This window comes from Pelecanus crispus, chromosome 26 (assembly GCF_030463565.1).
Source record: "Pelecanus crispus isolate bPelCri1 chromosome 26, bPelCri1.pri, whole genome shotgun sequence".
NCBI classification, from domain to species: domain Eukaryota; kingdom Metazoa; phylum Chordata; class Aves; order Pelecaniformes; family Pelecanidae; genus Pelecanus; species Pelecanus crispus.
In genome coordinates, this window is record NC_134668.1 from 479,791 (window position 1) to 499,132 (window position 19,342).

At 48.5% G+C, this 19,342-nt stretch overlaps 1 protein-coding gene across 1 annotated transcript; it reads left to right on the forward strand.

Annotated features, from left to right (window-relative positions):
• Positions 1-5,654: 5,654 nt before the first annotated feature.
• LOC104030664 (keratin, type II cytoskeletal cochleal) lies at positions 5,655-14,684 on the forward strand. The gene is made up of 9 exons (XM_009482427.2): positions 5,655-6,053; positions 7,032-7,240; positions 9,783-9,843; positions 10,357-10,452; positions 11,229-11,393; positions 11,526-11,651; positions 12,901-13,121; positions 13,652-13,686; positions 14,497-14,684. The coding sequence occupies exons 1-9, from the start codon at positions 5,655-5,657 to the stop codon at positions 14,682-14,684; spliced, it is 1,500 nt and encodes a 499-aa protein (XP_009480702.2).
• The last annotated feature ends 4,658 nt before the right edge of the window (positions 14,685-19,342 follow it).

Genomic DNA, 19,342 nt, shown 5'->3' on the forward strand with positions numbered 1-19,342 from the left:
ATTACGTTGTGCCAGGGGCTGTACAAACATGGGTGAATTAGGATGGTTACCATGTTGGATGCTTAGTATTCTGAGGGAAGTAGGACCTTAATCCTTCCTGGACTTGGAGATGAAGGATCAGTTGGTGTAATGTGGCATTGTGCCATTGACTCCATCCGAGCTGTGTCAGATAAGACAACATTTTTATTAGAGCATTTCTTGTTGATGACTGTGCTAGATTGTTTCTCTCCTTCCTTGCTCCGTTCACTTTGCGGCATTATCCTTTAATCTAGGCATGAATCAGGCCCACAAACTCCTGTAATGATGCTGAGCACTGTCACACTAGTTTTATTTGAGCTGCTATAAACTGGTGGTGTTCCCTTGACTGCAGTGAAATGACCTCACAGTTTCTATCTGCTCTGAATGGGGCACATTAGTTTGCAATTGAGTTAATTAAAACAGGAACACAGGAAGATCTTCTTGCGCCATGTGCAATCTCATTGCCGCAGGCTGTAGCAAGCAGGGATGAGTTTATCCAAGGATTGGACCGACAGTGGGGAGAGAGGACCATCAGCAGCAGTTAAACGTGCTGGTCAAGATGCAACCTCCAGCTTGGGAAGGCTTAAACAGCTGATGGCTGGAGCCTGGAGAAATATGGCCAGAGGAAGGATCACTGTATAATTGCCCTGTATTTTGGGGCTGGCCAGTGTGTATTACTGGTTCAGGACAGATGGACTGTGATCTGGCCTGGCTTGCCTGCTCTGTACCGTGTGAGTATCCGCAGGAGTTAGATCAGATCAGCTGTTAGGAACTTGAACAGGCCAACAGATTGAACAGGCTGGGCTCAAAAGTCACGTGTGATTTTTGTGGGTACAGAACATGGATTTTCCAATTCTCTTCCAAGACGTGCCGTTTCCAGAAAAACTGAACCCGGCGTTAGCAGGACTGGCAATTTCACCTTGGCTCTGAGAATGGTAGTGTCTTAGTTTGTTTGTTTGTTTGTTTTTCCTTAAGGCTTGAGCTGTGGGAGTGACTCTCAACTTTCATGTAAAAATTATCCACGTAATTATGATTATACATAATTATAACTATATTTATAGTTATTCCTTCATGATTTCTTGTAATCATAAGATCTTTTAATTTGGGGGAGAGGGGAAAGAAAACAGCTTTAGGTGCATGTAAAATAGGCTGCAGGGGGGGAAAAATCCATAGCTTGAATGCCTCCACCATGCGTCAGGCACAGAGAACTTCTCTGATGAGCTGGTGCCCCGCCACGCGCTGTGTCCTTGGGAAGGGTCCTGCAGCCCATCGGCACGGGCTGGGTTTGCTTGCTTGTCCAGAAGTCATGGCAACATGCAGGGGTTCCCATTGCTGCAGCCGCAGCGTGGGGTGTAAACACTCCTTCTGCAGGCAGGGCAGGAGGCATGTGGTGCTCAATCTGTGGAGCAGGGGAGCTACATCACGGTGCTGAGCAGCTGGAAAACGTTGGAGGGGGGGAGACTCCGGCAGCAGCAACTCCTTTGGGGTCCAAGTTGTTCCTGGAGGTGCTGGCGAGTGGTTTTGTGCTGTTATCTAAACACCTCTGGGTTTAGACCGATGCTGGGTTTGGGTTTCAGCTAACAGGACAAGCATGGCCAATTCTGAGCTAGAAGAGGTGTTTCTCAGCGGTGGGTTACATGGCCAGCGGCAGGCAGCTTCCCAGGAGTGGCCAGGCAGCAAAGAGCCGAGCCGAGGGCTTCCTGGCCTCAGCGGAGTGGGCAGAGGGAGGAGGAAAGGTGAGATGCAGCTCCTGGAGGGACAGGAGCTTGCTGGAAGCCTTATTAACACGGGGCTGGCTCTGGTCTACAGCAGCTGGCTCTGTCACCCGGGGCAAGTTGCCTCCAGCTATTCCTGCTGGTCCCCTCCCTTAATACTAAGGCTGCTCTGCTTCACTGCAAAAAGGAGAGGCGTAGCTGGAAGATGCAGTGTAGTTTAGGTGAGACCCATCATACCAGCCTCTAGCACTGGTTGAGACCTGAGGCTGTTAAAGCTGCAGGGCTGTAAGAGTGGAGAGCAAAATGTGTTTTCCACATGTAAAACTGCATGAAGTCGCAGCGTGAACAATACGGATGCATGTGCCAAGGGCACTGGAGCAGAGAGAGGCCACAGAAGGGATTTGAGGTCCCTGGAAAAGCCACTCGTTTATGAAAGATGTGAGGATTTCAGCCCATTCAGTTTATCCAGCATAAGCCTAAGAGAGCGGTGACTTAACATTAATAGGGCAATTGTACCAGATTCAAGAGAGCTTTCTAAGTGCTTTGGAAGTGACTAGTGGCAGAAAACTAAAGACATCAATTAAACAACTTCAAATTAGACACAAGGCCCTAGGTTATAGCAGGAAGGTTCCTGTTGCAAGACAATGGACTGTACTGAGGTACCAACCTTTGGAATGAACGAATTCTTCAAATCAGTCGGCCGTCGCCTTTCTGGAAAAGCTGCTTTCCTGTTGAGATACTAGGCTGAAGATCTGCGTCATTATATTGTGCTTTATAGCCTGAGTGGCATGGGAAGCAGAACTCAACAAATCAATAAAACTTCATGATAGATAGCCACCTCATCCTACTACAGCTCATTTGTGCATCAGATTGTTGACATACGGTGCCTGCATTCGGGACAGAGAGAGAACAAGTTCCCTCTGGAGCAATTTCTCATCAGCAGTTCCCAGGACTGTTGAGGAGCTGCAGATTTTTATTAATGAGGCTACTTAGATCCTGAAAGGGGGAGCTGCGATCGCAGCGTGGCGGGAATCTTCAGCATGGCAGTTTTATGGCTGCAGGCGGGTAGCGCAAGTGCCACTGTGTTGGCATTGCTTTTGGGTGTTCTTAGCAAGGATAACAGCTTGATGGTGTCATTCTGACAGCCCCATGAGCGCCCCATCGTGCTCTTGCGATACACCAATCATGAGACCACCAAAACACTGCTTGTTGTTAGGACATTAATTAATTTATGACTCACTGCCGAAGCACTTTGGAGCAGTAATCACAAACTAGGACTGCACTGTGCAAACACAGAACCTAAGGGCACTCCCTCTTCCAGAAAGCTTTCAATCCAAACATTGCAATCTAAACACGCAGCAGGAGATAGCCCATGGGATATCTACAGGAGATGTCGAAACAACAGGCTGATGTTGATCAGCATAGTAACATATTCTTAACGCACAATTTTGTTCGCCTGCAAAGATTTATTCCTCTTCCATTAGGACATAACCATATTTGATCCCCCCCCCTTCACTCTCTGGGCTGGAATTGAGAGCTTGCTATGTTTACCAGAGGGTTTATGGAGGGATTTATCACTTGTGCCTCTTTCATCAGCTTTGTGAGTGTTGGTGCACAGCGGTGGGCTGTTCCCGTGTGTGCAGGGACTGGGCTGGCTTGTTGTGATACCAAGCACAGCAGTCGCAATGTCAAAGCATTCATTTCCCCAAGGCGGTGTTTAACCAGTCAATACAGTGTCTTCTGTGTTACCAAACCTGAATCCCTGGGGGTCATTCGCATGGGCTTGGAAGTATTTACCAGTCTGTGTGGTTGTGAAACTATGCGGTGTTACCATGGCATCCCAACAACACAAGCAAACTCTGCTTGTGACATCTCTGGATTGCTGGATCCTGCTCTGACTTAAACTTACTTGAAACCAGATTTAAATGGGGAACATTCACTTGCAGGATGAGTTGTAATAAGTGCTGGGGATCTAAACTGTCTAGCTGCAGCACTGGGAGCTGGGGAGCATATAGCAGCAAGGTAAATGAGGCTTTCCTGAGTCTCTCCTGCATTGGCTGGGTTGCTAATGGCACAGAAAAGAAAGCTTGAACTTTGAATTTGGAAGCAGACTCATCCTTACCTAAAATCAGTGGTGCTGCAATGGTAGTAATTAAGATCGGAAAATGGGTTTTGATTGATCTGGCCCTTTATAGTGCAAACCAGGGTGAAGTTCAGTTCTCTTACTGCTGAGGCTGCTGAGAACAGCTTTGCCTTTATGATAGTTTATCTGACAGCAGGCTTGTGTTTTACCTGGCTGGATTGCTTTCTGGTTTGCTTGTCGCTTTGTGCAAAAAATCCCTGTCTGCTGATATAAAGGAGTTGAGGCTGGAATGCAACCTGATAAAATCCAGCAGCTGGGGCTTACTTTGGTGGGAGTTATTCTTGCCTGACTGTAGGACTCTAAATCACACTTTCAGATTCCACCCCTGTCTTCTCGAGACAACCCAGAGGAGTTGCAGGAGAGCAGCCTGTCTCACTCAGCTCAGAAGGACCTGGAGCTATGTAAAGCAGCTGGAGACTTCTGCCTTGTTGCTAGCTATGTACGGATGAAATGAACCATAGCCTGTCTACATCAGCCATCAGGTCAAGTATAGCTGGGTGTGTGTAACACGCGAGTTTGCTTTACACTCAATGGGGTTTTTTTGGGGGTTGGGGTTTTTTTTGCGGGTGGAAGCTGAGCCTGCTTGCAGGCTTGTATGACAAGACATGCATCTTGCCTTGTATGTCTCTGTCTGGCTCGATCTCCCCCTTTCCCTCCTTCAAAAAGAGAATTTCCTTTTAGTAGCTAGGATCTCCAGCCAACTTGTATTCTTCCCGCGGAGAAGGAAGTACATATTTTCAATAGGCTGTGGCCAGAATATGTAGCCGGCGCTATCTTGTGGTTCTGATGAGGGAAAGAGCTAAAGGATGACACATTCAGGCCAGACTTTGAAATCTCATGGAGGATTTATGACCTGATAGTAAAGATATCTGTCCCTTCAAGGCTATTTGAAAATGCAAAAGGCCCATAAAACTAATTTTTGCCTCTGCTTCTTCTGCATAGGAGCCCAGAAATTTAAGCAGAAACCTGTCCTGTCTCCTTTTGAGTGTGAACTGACACGTTGGGTATTTCCACAATCAGGGTGCAGGCCCACCTGAACCGCCTTTATTTTAGCACTAACAGGAGAGGGAAGGCAAAACCATGGTGTCCAGAAATAGCTGCAGCATCTCTCTTCTGCTGCCCTCGTTCCCCTGCATGGCGCAGATTTGCTGGGTGCTGCTGGCAGAGTACAGTGTGTGTGTCCAAGGCTGCAGCTGGCTTTGGTTTATATTCAGCTGGGCTGGACCTGGTGCTAAGCTGAGGCCCCCGATCTCCTTTCTGCTGTTGCACAGGGGAGCTACCTGCTCTGCGACAGAGTTAAAAATCAATGCATATTCCCCCACTTCTCATTTCAACATCCATTTAGGCAAGCGGAGAGAAATGGAGAAGCCTTGAGGAAATGGGGATCGGACCTGTCCTGTTGTAACTCTGCCAAGGGAGCCCAGAGAGCCCATGCTGCACATCCCTCAGCTGCACATGTGGCACAGACAAAGGGAGGTGCAGAACAAAGCCAGGTCTGAGCACAGGGACAGGGCACCAGGTGTGTCCTCACCCTTCTCTGGCCCTTCCCTTCTCACCTGCTCGAATTCAGCAGGTTGATGGAGGGTGGGAAGGCAGCCAGGCACACCCAGCTCTCCCAGGCAGTAAAATGATCCCTCTTTTGCCCTTGGGCCAAGCCCAGCTTTTCTAACGGATAAAAGGAGAAGCAGTCAGGAGAACTCGCTCACTTCCGTGGTCTCCAGCACAGCTTCCCTGAGCTTTTGAAGGTGGGGGATACTGAAAACCTCCTCGGAGCAGCCATGTCCCGGTCTGTGAGTTTCAGCTCTCGCTCTGTGGCCGTCCCAGGGATCAGCCAACTGCGGGTCAGCACCGTCTCCTCAACCCGTGGACTAGGAGGGGGTGCGGGCTTAAGCAGGGCAGGTGGCTTTGGCAGCTCCAGCCTCTACAACCTCGGCTCTGCCAACAAGCGGATCTCCCTCGGAGGTGGCAGCTCCTACAGCGTTCGCTCTGGATACGGCTATGGAGGCATGGGATTCGGTGGGGTGCTCAGCCCCGGGGGCATTCAGGAGGTCACCATCAACCAGAGCCTCCTGACGCCCATGAATCTGGAGATTGACCCCAACATCCAGCAGGTGCGCAAGGAGGAGAAGGAGCAAATCAAGACACTCAACAACAGATTCGCCTCCTTCATTGACAAGGTGAGGTGTTGAAAAGACTGATAGCTCTGTGGACACTGTTTAAAAGCAGGTCTGACACAAAGCTCGCTTTACCTAGTGGGAGATTCACAAATGGAGTCAGGATCAGGTCCTCAAGAGCATGGTGTGATTTGCCTACTGCAATCCAATAACTCTTATTAAAGCCCTGCTTGCCTTGCTGTCAGTAAAGGGTTTTGCCCTTTACTTAGGGCAGCTTTGTACTCCCTTTATTTAGCTGGTATTGCAGATAATGTGGGTGCAGGCTTTAAAGATCAACTCTGCACCCAAGCACACCACCACCAAATTCAGGGAGGAGGGGGCCTCTTGGATGGGAATTGTCCCCGTAGAACAGATCTTGACGTAAGTCAGGGCTTGCTGTGTTTGTTTGCACTGCTCTACTGCTCTGTACCTCTGTTGCTTTACTGTCTTGCGCTAATTGATCCTATGTAAACTTCAGCTCTGGCATCCTCAAAATGCAAGGAATCCAGACCTGGAGTTTGAGTAATTGGCTGACTTTGAGGTCTGTGGATGGCTTCTGTCAAGTGTCAGGCAAGCAGAATCTGCTTATCTTTAATTCATACAAAGCCTTAAAGTCATAAGCCAAGCTCCAGAGTAGCAGTGCTCCCTCCTGGTCTTAGAATCATAGAATCGTTTAGGTTGGAAAAGCCCTTTAAGATAATCCAGTCCAACCATTAACCTACACTACCAAGTCCACTCTAAACCAATCAAGGGTAGACCAGACTAAACCATGTCCCGAAGTGCCACATCTGCCTGTTTTTTGAACACTTTCAGGGATGGGGACTCCACCACCTCTCTGGGCAGCCTGTCTTTATCACCCTCCAGAGTTTAGGTGCTTCCTATGAGTAATTTAAATTCCTCAGATACCATCCACAGCCTGTCTTTCCCCCCAGGATCGAAACTCTGTAGTGTCAGCCCCCCCTTCCTCCCACTTTCACAAATGACCCCTTGGTTGCTTTCCAGGTCCGGTTCCTGGAGCAGCAAAACAAAATTCTGGAGACCAAATGGAGCCTCCTTCAGGACCAGAAGACTGCCCGGAGTAACATTGCTCCTATGTTTGAGGCATACATCAACAACCTGCGACGTCAGCTGGATGGGTTGTTGAATGACAAAGGGCGTTTGGAGGGCGAACTGAAGAACATGCAGGATCTTGTCGAGGATTTCAAGACCAAGTAACGTATAATCTTCCCATCTAACAGTGTAGTTGAGCTGGCTGGTTGGTCAGTAGATTGGCAGAGATGTCCCCAGCTTTTCTGCTAGGGAGGGAGATTTTTTTCTAACCATGAGTTAGGTGTCTAGTCCAAGGAAGCTGCCCAGATTCTTCTTGCCCGGATCACTTGTTGTTCCTGGCATCTTGTTCCCACGTGGTCTTCAGTGGCTCCATCCTCTTGGCTTTGCTTTGGGGCCTCCTCAGGGATGGCTTTGGGTTGGATGTGCCCGTTCAGGTCTGTAGGAACCCCTTGGGAGCTCAGCAGGTTGGCAGGCCGTGGGTGAACTGCTGTTTGTTTTGTGGGTAGGTAATCGAGCAGGTGACCTGCAATTTTGAAGTGACTTTCAGTCCAAATCGTGTCGCCTGGGAGGAGTCCCATGAAGAAAGTAGCCTTTGTCCCAGCCTGTGCCCAACCCAGCTGTATAGGGAATGCCTTTAATTAAAAAAGGAAAGAAAGAAAAGAGGGAGCTGGCAAACTGGATCAAGCAGAAACTGAAAACAAACAGATCTGATAATCCCCATGGTGTGTTTACGGAAAGTCAATAGCCAGTGATTCCCAAGGAGGTGCATGGTGATGATATTTCCCCCAGCCCTGCTAGGTTATTTCTATTCTGTGGTCCACAGTTGTATTTTGCATCTCTGCAAGGCAGCAGCAAAGAGATGGTTTGCACCCAGAGGAATTATAGCCCTCATTTTAGTTGCGTGTCACATGAATGCGGGGTGCACAGGTGCATATTTATTCCTCCAGCTTACTGGTCCATGTAAACCCAAACCCTATATGTGTTAAGAGAAGGGAAGCAGGAATTAGGAGCCTAAGATGCTAGTGCAGCGGAGGGAGTGAGAATGTAGTAACTGGAGTTCAGAACCTGCTTCTCCCCATTTATATGAAGAAAATCTCTTCTAAGTAGAATACCTAAAACATGACTAGCCCTTTATGTGTCTGTTGCCTCTTTTTCATTTGTCCAATTTACACAGTAATTCTCAGTTTACATCTGGAGTAGGGGAGGAGATTTATATGCACGAGGCTCCAGGGGATGAGATTCAGTCCCTCACTCAGTAACTGCATTGACTAAGGGTGCGGTTCGAAGTGAGCAAGGGTAGGAGCAGACTGTTCACGCTGTCCACGTGGCTTGGTGCAGAGCATGCCAAAGTGTAATAGTGCACTGGGCTTCCTGAGGTGCCTCGGGAGTTAATGGAGAATACTGAATGATTTCTCCGTTTGTTGACCAGCTTGGTGGAGCTTTCCTGAGGAATTTGACAAACCATTCGAGAATAATTCAGTCTTTTTACCTGTCTCTGATTATCCATTCTGCGCTGCAGGCTGTGTGTGCACAGCACGATCACGTAATTTCCAGGTCATATATTACCTGCAACAGCAACGGATGCAGTTTGTTGACCTCGAAAGGCACAACGTCCGTTTATGCCAGTGTGGATGGGCAAGCTTCCAGAGCGGAGCAGAAGGGGAGGTACATGCAGGCTGTTGAAAGTGAAGTAGCTCACGCTTTGGAAGGCAAATTACAGCGCTAGCCATGAAGGGACTGTGTAAATAAACAGAGCAGTGTTCTAACTTTGGCAACGGCAATTGTGAAACAGCCAGAGAAAGTGGTTCCTGCTCTGTTCCTTGGATGACTTTCAGGATTCATATAGCACGTTCTTGCAGTTTGTTTCAACAGGTTGGCTTATGTAGAATGGTGTAAGGCAGGCTCTGAGGTTCAGGCTTGAAAATGGTACAAATCAGTGAACTCCCATAAAGTCAGTGGAGCGTGATTTTTATCTGCTGAGGATCTAGCTCATTACATCTAAGGGTGAACACCTAAGGAAGGGATGTAGCCAATATTAGAAGTTTGTGTGACTTTGAAGCATAGCCACTTTGTGCAGAATGTGAACAACTATATTCAGCTCTTACCGGGACAGTGGCATGTGATTGACACCTGCAAAATGTTCTCAAATGTCTGTAATAAGGAAGTGCACAGTGAAAGTAGCATTATCAGGTGCTTTGATCATCATAGAGGAATTTGTTGAATCTGCTTGCATCTCTTCTGTATTTGTATTTGCTCTCTCAAGGGGCAAGTGAAAAAGCTGCGAGCCTCAGGACACAGACTGCCATCCTGCAGCTGTCCATGACTGAGGATAAGGAGCAGAAATCTTCTTAAGTGCAGTGAATTTTGATGAATGTGGGAAAGCATGGGTGAGAAATGCTTTCCAGGTTAGTGGTCATGGCAGCGTGGACCAGAACAGCTTTCAGGCATCAGCTTGTCCAAACAGTACCCTGGAACTGTGGCATACAGCTGGTGCCTCTTGTGCAAATGATACACATGCTGCAGTGGTGCAGCAAACCTCTGCCTGTGGCTGGCTTGCCTGGGGAAGTCATAGGCTTTGCCAGGGTGGCTCACAAAGAGAGAAATGGAGGGAGAGAGAAGGGAATCGGGGTAACTCTTGACTGTGACATTTTTTCATTTTTTATCCAGGCTCTAACTTCACACCAATCCCTTTTTTTCTGGCAGATATGAAGACGAAATCAACAAGCGCACGACAGCAGAGAACGAGTTTGTGATGCTCAAGAAGGTGAGTGCCATGGATACTAGCTGGGACTGATCGTATATGTTTGCAGACCTTCTCGCCCTTTTGGCCCTACACTCTTTTTGCTACAGCTGTGCCTAGAGACTGCGGGTGAAGAATTACAGCTCTCATTTCTGGCTAAAGGCTGCCTCAGTGTAGGCACTGAAATCTCTATAGGAAGCTGGGAAGGAGTGCCAGATCCCATGGATGTCATAGATTATGGCTATATCTTTCTTTGGGACATTTCCTAAGGCCTTCCCTTACTGTCCAAGCTGACAGTGGGTTTGCAAACACAGGTCCAGGGGGCCCTACAGAACATACGGGTTCCTGCACACTAGCAACATTTAGTACACCGGTAGACAATTTTTAGGACACGGTGGGTCATTGGGCAGGCGGTCATGGAGAGTGAACAGCTTGGGGAACTTGATGGGCTCATGGCTGCTTTTGAAGCTCTCAAAGGCTGGGTGGACTTAGTGATCAAAGCTATTGCAATCTCAATGGATTATCACTCTTTTTTAGGATGTGGATGCTGCCTACATGAACAAAGTGGAGCTGGAGGCCAAGGTGGATGCGCTGACGGATGAGATTAACTTCCTGAGGTCTCTCTATGAAGCGGTAAGGTCCTTTCTGCTTCTTGTGGCTGCTGCAGTGTAGCACCACCAGTGGGTGAAGAACAGCGAATGGTGTCTGAGAAAATTAATGTGCCGTTTCCAGAGCCAAGAAGGGTGATGGAGACATGGAGTCTTCCCTTGCATAAGCCGAAATAAGCCTGCAAGTAAAGTGCACATCCTGTGAATTGTCACAGTGATTTCTCCCTATCTGGGATGTGAGATGGATTTATTGCAAATGTAGCTGGGGCATGCATTGTTTTTTTGATGCTGTTAGTGTGAAAACGAGGAAAACCAGTGTATTATAGCCAGTGCTGCAGTGCTTATGTGTTTGTGTGCTGTGTGAAAGAAAGAAAGTAAAGCTCCTTGTCCCAGATGCCTTTATCTTACCCATTATTTGCAAGATAAGAGTTTGATTGAACTGGACACGTTGCATCCTTGGGTGAGGCGGTGGAATTTGGCCCTCGCTTTGTTGTGAAGCCAATGCTCAAGCTTCTTGGAGTAGCATTTCATGCTGGTTCTTATCTCAGGAGTGGGGTAAACTAACCTTGCTGTCAAAATGTGAGTGATAAGAAGTAGCTCCATTTCTTCTATTGTTTGTTACTTTGTACTTTGCAAGGTTGTGATTCAGTTGGTTTCTTCTAATTAATGAATGTTTTGATTGAATTCTTTTTATCTACCTCCCTTTCCCTTTTCTTCTCAGATTCTCTCTTTAATTGGCTTCCAAAAGAGAGGCCCTTAAAAGTCAGTGATTAATGGTATTGTTTTTAATGGAACTGGCAGGAACTTCATGAGCTGCAGGCCCAGATCTCTGACACCTCTGTGGTGCTGTCTATGGATAACAGTCGAAACCTGAACCTGGACAGCATCATTGCAGAGGTCAAAGCACAGTATGAGGAGATTGCCAACAGGAGCCGGGTGGAGGCCGAGTCCTGGTATCAAAGCAAGGTGAGTTATGGGAGAGATAAAGGCTTCTGTTAGCCCACGTATCCTGTGTGTCATGAGTGGGAGAGATTTTAGCCAGCTGATTGACTGCCAGCCTGACCCCATCCTTTTCTCTTATACTGTTTTATGTCACAGTATGAGGCACTGCAGGCCACTGCTGGGAAACATGGAGATGACCTGCGCAACACGAAGAATGAGATCTCGGAGATAAACCGAATGATCCAGAGGCTGCAGGGTGAAATCGAAAGTGCTAAGGCCCAGGTGAGGAGCTGCCCTTGTTCTCCTACTGCAGAGCAGTGGATTTAGCAGCAGCAAGTGTGCCAGGGATCTGGGTATAACGCAACATCCGTAGAAGCAGTTTGGGGGTGGCTGCAATGCTCGTGTCAAAAGATGTCCTGCTGGAGGGAGAAACTGTTGTGAGCAGTTGAAGGCTGAGAGGCAGCTGAACTATAGGCGAGAAGAAGTCCGCCAGTGACCTAGGAGCACAGAAGGGGAGTGATGCAGAGCTGTTTCCAAAGGGCAAAGCTGCGTGTGGCCTCCCTCCCAGCCACACACATTCCTTGTACCCTCTTGCTTCTGGGATCTTTGTCCACTCCCTTTTTGCAGAAGGGAACACCATGTTTGGGCACATAGAAATTTTTCAGCTGTATGGGAGTTCTGTTTGCTTTCTCCAGGGGCTGTTACCGCTTTATCAAATGGGTGGTGAAAGCCAGACCAGTGAGTGGTTCAGACCATGTTCAGGGCTGAAAACTGGCTGTGAATAACCAGGGTGCACAAAGCTGGAGATAAGCCATTGTGATTCATCCACTTGTATTTATTTGGTTTCAGGGCAGGGAGGCTTCAACAGACACTTACAAGCAAAGAGCTGACCCAGTGCAGCTCCCTTGAATAATGAATGAGAGTATAAAGCACATGTGCTCATTGTGAGCCCTTCCTGCCAAACATGGGGCTTTTTTGGAGGTACGGGGAGGGGGGGCACAGCTGAGGGTGCATTAGACTGCCAGCGTGATGTGGCCCCACAGGGATGCTTTTGGGGTAGCTCTGCGTTGTTTGTTAACAGCAGGTCTGCTCGAGTCGACGCTTGCCTCACATCAAAGCTTGCTGGAGACCAACTGGCTCTGAACAAGCTCTGGGGCATAATAGGAGAGAAAACCTGAGCTTGCATTAACCCTAAGTGTTGTGCTGCTGTGTGCAGTGTGGGTGGGCTGAGAAGCTGAGGATCACCTGAAGAAAGTCTTCCGAGAATGTAGCCAGTGGAGAGGAATAGGACTGCCTTTCGGAAGAACGTATCTTGGGATGAGATGAGCTTCCTTTGCAGGCTGATCTCCATCCAGTGCCCAAAAAAATATGTAGGCATGAACTTCTGGGGATCTAAGTTGAGCAGATGGCTCCAGGGCTCTGCGGATACACAGAGATGGTTTGGCCAGTAGATGTCAGAAGTCCATGGGCAGTAGTGTCCTCCACCAAGGAGGAGAGATGCACACTGACATACCCTGCTCCGTCCCTGCAGCGTGTCAAGCTGGAGGCAGCCATTGCTGAAGCTGAGGAACGTGGTGAGTTGGCTGTCAAAGATGCCCAGGCAAAGCTGGAGGAGCTGGAGGCAGCTCTGCACAAGGCGAAGCAGGACATGGCCCGGCAGCTCCGCGAGTACCAGGAGCTCATGAATGTCAAGCTGGCCCTGGACATCGAGATTGCGACCTACAGGAAGCTGCTGGAGGGCGAGGAGAGCAGGTGGGTGCAGCCTGTGGGTTTTACATGAGGAAGGGTCCAGCCCTTTGTTCCCTTTGCATGGGGAAGTGTTGAGGGCCCAATTCCAATTTCTGCAAGGAAATACAGAAGAGAAAACCTTGCATTTTAAACTAACTTTTGGTCCTGAAAATGCTTTGGCTGAAGCGACAAACTGGCAAGTCCTGGGGAATATTTGATACTTTTGGTGAAAATATGCAAAGAAGAAAAAGTTGTTTTCCGTCATATGTTCCATACTGTGGCAGAAAATTTCCAAGTGGCTTAAATCCCCATGGAATTAGGACAGAGCCTCTGTGGTCTTTCAGCTGCCCCCAGGTGATAAGAGAGCATGTAAATGTAGGGCCAGAACAAAGCGCTGGATGGCACACTTATCTTGTCTGAATTATTTACAACAGCAGTAATAACTCACTGCCATTGTCTTCGTCCTCAGCGCTGAGGCCCTGGGGGAACACTGAGTAATAAAGAGTCTAACCCATCCTCTTCCTTTTTGCCTTTGTGTTTTTCTTCTCCAACAGGTTGGCTGGTGACGGAGTTGGCAACGTCAACATCTGTGAGTTGATTTAATAATTTATAATAGCTACACATAGCCATATGCCTACAGAAAATGCAGGTGGGGACCAGCTAGGTCTGCGTGCAGGAGCCTCATAGTGCCCTGCCTTAGCTTCTGCAAGCCAGTTAGCCCCCTTCTTAAATACGAGCCCCCCGAGACAGAATTTGATGGTGCTGTTGGCTCCATGGCAGACTTCAGCCCTAACTCATCTGTATGAAATTTAACTTGGAGGAATATCAATCTTTCTTTCCTCCCATTTTTGTATGGAGAAAAATGTACTAATGAGAAAAGGCACGGCCTGGGTTGGAAGTTAGTGCAAAGGTGACGTTAGAGGGTGTCTTTCCAGCTTGGGAAGCATTGCATACTCACCTTGCCTGGACATCGGACAGATGCTGGTGTCTCGGAGACACTGTCTACAGCTCTAAACCAGTGGCTCTACTTTTCATCCACTTAATTGCTGCTGATAGCTGGTGAACCACATGCCACAGCCTCTTAGGTGCACCAAGAGATTCGCTGAATGTGTTTATGGATGGGCTTCTCCATGCTGCAGGGGGTCCTGAGCCAGACCAGAGTGATGGGGAAGGAGATGGGCTGCTCAACCCTCACATGCACCTGGCTTAGCACAGAGAATAAACGCTCTGGGCCAAAATGTAACAAGAGATTAGTATCCTGGGCCCTGGGTTTTGCAGGAGATGGTAGAGAGTTTTCATCCGGTTGCTGCAATTTAAAAATGCCCTTTTTGTGAGGTTGCCAAACTGGGTTCGAAGTTCCCTGGCGCTCATGTTTGGTTTGCTTCTCTCTGTGCCACAGCCGTGGTCAGCTCCAGCAGTGGAGGTGGCTATGCCAGTTCCAGTGGATTTCTGGGAGGAGGAATCGGAGGAGGCCTTAGCCTGGGAGCAGGCATGGGCAGCGGGGCGCTTGGCTTATCCTCTGGAGGTAGCTCCAAATCCTACACCATCACCACAACCTCGTCCAGCAGGAGAAGCCTCAGGAAGTAACTACAGGAACGGACATCAGCAGTACCCGTTACATGGGAGGAGGGAAACCATAGAAAGAAAAGTTTTGTTGCCTTTTATAGGACAAATTGGCTGCAAAATTTCTGCAGTGATGAATGAATTGGAGTAAGACATACCAGAGTACCTGACCCTGCCACATCACGCCTAAGGCTTGATCCTGCACTGTTGAACTCAGTGGGAACCATTCCACTGAGAGCAGGTTCAAGCCTGTAGGGTGAAATTTATCCAGTGAAGCAGGCGGTATAACGCTTTTGTTACTTGTGTGCTTGGTAGCCCCTGCTCAGGGCTGGATTTCACCCTTTGAAGGGCAAAGCAATCGTTTGAGTGGCAAACTATTCAGCATTTCTGCTGTGGTTTTGCAAAAGAGACCAGAAGATTATCTCTCTCTTAATATGATTTGGAAGACTCTGTTCCCTTAGGCTCCTCAGAAAATGCCAACCCTTGTTAAGATTTCTGCCTGGGTTTGTTTTCTTAAAGTATACCAAGAAGAAAACAGTGAAGCTGGTTTGGGTTTCTCCTTATTTTCTTTGGAAGTGGGCTCAGAAATGGAATTCAGCAATTCTCCTCTGAATGAAGCTGATTTCTTACCGAAGGCAATGCAGACAGATTTACTTTCAGGTCCTTTACAGCAAAGTAACTCATAAAGAGCTCCCCCACCCATTCTCTCTCCTTAAAAGAATCCCAAAGCTTAAGGGATATGAAGTTGCTTAAAATTATAAGTAGCACACTAAAATGGGAGATAACATTCCCTATCCTTGGTGTCTCTGTTTACCACCCTATATTTCAAAGTGTATCTAGTGATATCTGGTGTCTTTACTACAGCTAGGGAAAAAGCGTGTTTTGTTGATGCATCATTACAATAACTACTTGTTCCTGCCAACATGTGTCTTCAACTTAAACATGCCAGGTCGTTACTGCAGTAGGAAGAACTGTTAGATAAATAACTCAAAGAAACGGCACAGAATTGTTGTATTGCATGCTCAGCCATGTCCTAGCAGTGTATCTTTGGTTGACGTGTTATACCTTTGTGATCTGAGACTTTGTCACGAGGCCATTAATAAAGTTTCCCTGTTGCGTGCTTCTTCAGTCCCAGCTGAGTTCCTTGTCTGTGCTGCCCTGGATGCTCAGGAGCTCTGGAAGACATCCAGTGTTATCACCTTCCCCCTGCCTCCGGAGCCTGCTCCTGGCTGTGTCCCCTGGAGCAGTGCCACGCGGTGGTCAGGGCCAGGATTTAGGTTTCGCTGCCTGCAGAGTCTTTCATTCCTGGGTGAATTTTACCCACCTGCTTTGCACCGAGTCTGGGCATGGAGTGATGGGACTGGTTTTGTTCAAGCACTTGGCTTCAGCCCAGCCCCTGATCAGGACTTGAGACCATTCCCTCTCCGAGCACCATCTTCTTCCACTGAAGATCTGATCTAAAGATCTGAGAGGAGCTAAATATTGGAGGAGACAGGCACCTCTCTTGCAGATGGCCAAAGCTTGGAGAGGTCAATCTGGGCCTTGCTGCATGAGGACAACTTGTTCCTGCTCCTTTTGGGGCAGCGCGGGGTGAGAAGGGCTCACCCCAGGGTGATTTGTGCTTGCTCCCACCCCTCCGGTAGGGCCACGGCGCAGACGCGTGGAGTGCTTGCTGGAGCTGCTGTTGCAGAAGGCATCACCCCAGTGGGGATGGGGTCAGGCAGAGATTTTGTAGTCACTGAGAAAAGCTGTTTCCTCCAGGATGAGGATAGCGACGAGGCTGCCAGGGCCTTGAAGGATGCTTTACCCACCTGTGCACTACCGGGACCCCATCGCTCCCATGCCCAGCACGGCCCAGCACCTTGTGACTGAGCAAGCACAGTGCTGAGCCCGTGTGTGGTTTTACTACACGTGCGGCACTAATGGCAGGGAGGGGAGGAATGCAGGGTGCCCAGCAGAGCCATGTTATCAGCGGCCCAGCACACCCAGCTCATCGCTTTTATGTCATAGCCAAAAAATCAAAATGAAAAAAAATCCCCGAAGTAAATTGAAACAAAAAGCTCAAAGAAAGACATTGCCCAGATGTTTTTGGCAGGGGGTGCCACTGTTTGCTGTCATTTGTGTGGCTTTGTGATACTTAGTGAGGAACTGTGGGTCTCTGTCAGCATTACAAGGGATTAGCAGGGTTCCACCGCTGCTTCTTGATTTTTTGCATATCAGGCTTCCAGCACTGCAGGGGCACGTGCAGTCTGTGTGGCTGCAGCTTTTCCACATTCACAGAACAACGTAGGGGAAAAGGGGATCTGCACACTTTGGGAAACACCGTGAAGTATCTTTGTGAGACCATGGAGACAGATGTGCTTTGTGCTCATTCTTTGGGTCCGGTCTTGGCACAGTCTGGGGTCATAAATGGAACTGGTTGAAATTTAATCTCTCTGCTTCAGAGGGGATGCTGATATTATGAAGGCAAAGTGCCCTGAATTAGCATAAAAGCAGGCGTATTCAGAGTGTCTTGTTGACTGCAATTTCTGCAAGTTGGATTCAGGAGAAATAATTCAGCTTCAGAAGCAGCTTTGCAACAGGGGAGATTTTTGCACTTCTAGAGAAGACAGACAGACGTGACCCAGAGAAACCCAGCACCCACCCACTCCAGAGCCGTCCACCACAGAGCACTACTGCTGCCAGACTGAGCAGCGTGGGAGCTGCCTTCAACGCTGACGCTTGCTCTTCGGCAGGCAGAGCCATCACCCATCTCTGCCACTTGGGCTGAGCCTCCTGAGTGCCAGACTTTGCCTCCCACTGCTCTTCTGAGTGGCAGCTGAGCTTCCCGTACTGGTGGGCAGGATGTCACTGCTGGAGAGAATAGAGGCAAAAAAGGATGATGATGGGAGTAAGCAGGTCTCAGAGGTATTAAAAGGTAGAAAAAGCCATCAAACGATCCACAAAGCAGCATTTTTTGGCCTCTGTTTTGCAGCAGTGACAAAGAAGGAGGACAAGTATCTGAAATGTGGGTAAAATCATACATAGACAAAGGATGCTCGTGTTGGTGCAGAGCCAGAAATGTGCCTGGTCTGGGCGTCGGGGTGACCGGGCAAGCTGCTGTGGTTTGTGGAAGAGGCGCAAATTTGGGCTCAAAGGTGAAGCTGGAGGTCGTTTAGCTTTGCAAAATGTGCGTTGAGGGAACGATGGAGCCCAGGAGAGAGCAAAGACAATTGCAGAGGGCAATTCCTCCTCGAATGGACAAGTCTTTTGACCCATCTGGTGACGCCTCAGGGACACTATTCTGTCCACGCTTTGGGGCAGGGTATGGCCAAGACATCCCTCCCAGCCCCGTTGTCCCTCAGGTTATGATTTAGGCAGGTAATACTACACAGTCAGGAGCACATCCGTCTTTCTATACTCAGCTGTGTATTTTCCACCTTCCACAGTACAACTCCATAACTGAAACTCTCAAAGCCCTTAGTTATTGCCATGTCAGTTAAACATCTTAATAGCTCTGCCCTGGCGTGAGCATGTTAATGGCCGGGGAGGTTGCTCCATGTGGCACTTTGGGACATGGTTCAGTCTCGTCTACCCTTGATTGGTTTAGAGTGGACTTGGTAGCGTAGGTTAATGGTTGGACTGGATGGTCTTGAAGGTCTTTTCCAACCTAAACGATTCTGTGATTCTATGATTCTATGCATGCGCTTTACTCACGGGCATTAGAGGTGCGCAGCTGATTTCATCTGGGTGGTCAGTTGTATTTTCTCTCTCCAAGCCAACTGTACAAGGAAATCTTGCTGCTTCCTCAGCTCATAAAAGCAGTGAAATTGCTTTGTTTCCTTCTTACAATGTTGCCGGTTTCTGTGCAGGTGTAAAGCCCAGCTATCCCTGCCTCAGCTCAGAGCACTTCAGCTTCTGCCTCTTGCTCTCTGCAGGGTAAAATGCGCAATAATTAAGTATACTTTATAATACATTTTTTAATCTAATACTTTAAGCAAATACTTCTTTGAGTGTTTGTTCTATCTCTGCTTGCTCTTGGCCTCTGTACTTCTCCCCTCCTAGTGAGCTGTCCTGATTTTTCTCTCTCCAGTTAAGTGCCCCAGCTGAATGCTGTGTTCCTGCTGGACCACCGCGCTGTTTCCTTCTGGGCTGCATCGCAGGACGCGGTCGCTTTGCTCTGCCCACCTACCCTGTGGCACTGCTGTACCACCAGCTGCAAACCCTGGGATGCGAGGTTGGCCGTGTGTTATTGTGATAACAGGACTCTGGTCATTGGCAACGTTCTGTCCACAGATGTCAGAGTGTTTTACAAAGGAGGTAAGTTCTGTTCTTCTCTGTAGGGAAACTGAGGCAGAGGAAGGGTGAGGAGTTGGATGCAACCAGGCCTGAAAAGGCAGCTGCAGGTGTTGGGGAACTTTCTTCAGTTCCCTGGTATTTAAGCTGCATTTGCCTTAGTTTCTGTCAGTTTTTCAGTAACTACCAAGCCAAAACCCTGCTCTGAGGTTGATTTTGATTTTCATCTTGTGTTTCAAAGGAATTAAATGGCACGAAACCAGTATGGGCTGAGCTGAGTCCCCAGCTCCCACTGGGCAGGGAGGAGCAAGGTGTGGGGGGGGGGGAGACAGCTCCGATCCTGGGAAGGCTTCCACCTGGGAAGCCTAATTAGCTTGATGGGAAGCCTAATTGGCTTGATGAGGTTA

Excerpts from the sequence above, each read along its gene's own strand:
- LOC104030664 (XM_009482427.2), top strand. The coding sequence starts at position 5,655 with ATGTCCCGGTCTGTGAGTTTCAGCTCTCGCTCTGTGGCCGTCCCAGGG. Across the intron at positions 7,241-9,782 it reads GTCGAGGATTTCAAGACCAA|ATATGAAGACGAAATCAACA; the intron begins GTAACGTATAAT and ends TTTTTCTGGCAG. Across the intron at positions 10,453-11,228 it reads TGAGGTCTCTCTATGAAGCG|GAACTTCATGAGCTGCAGGC; the intron begins GTAAGGTCCTTT and ends TGGAACTGGCAG.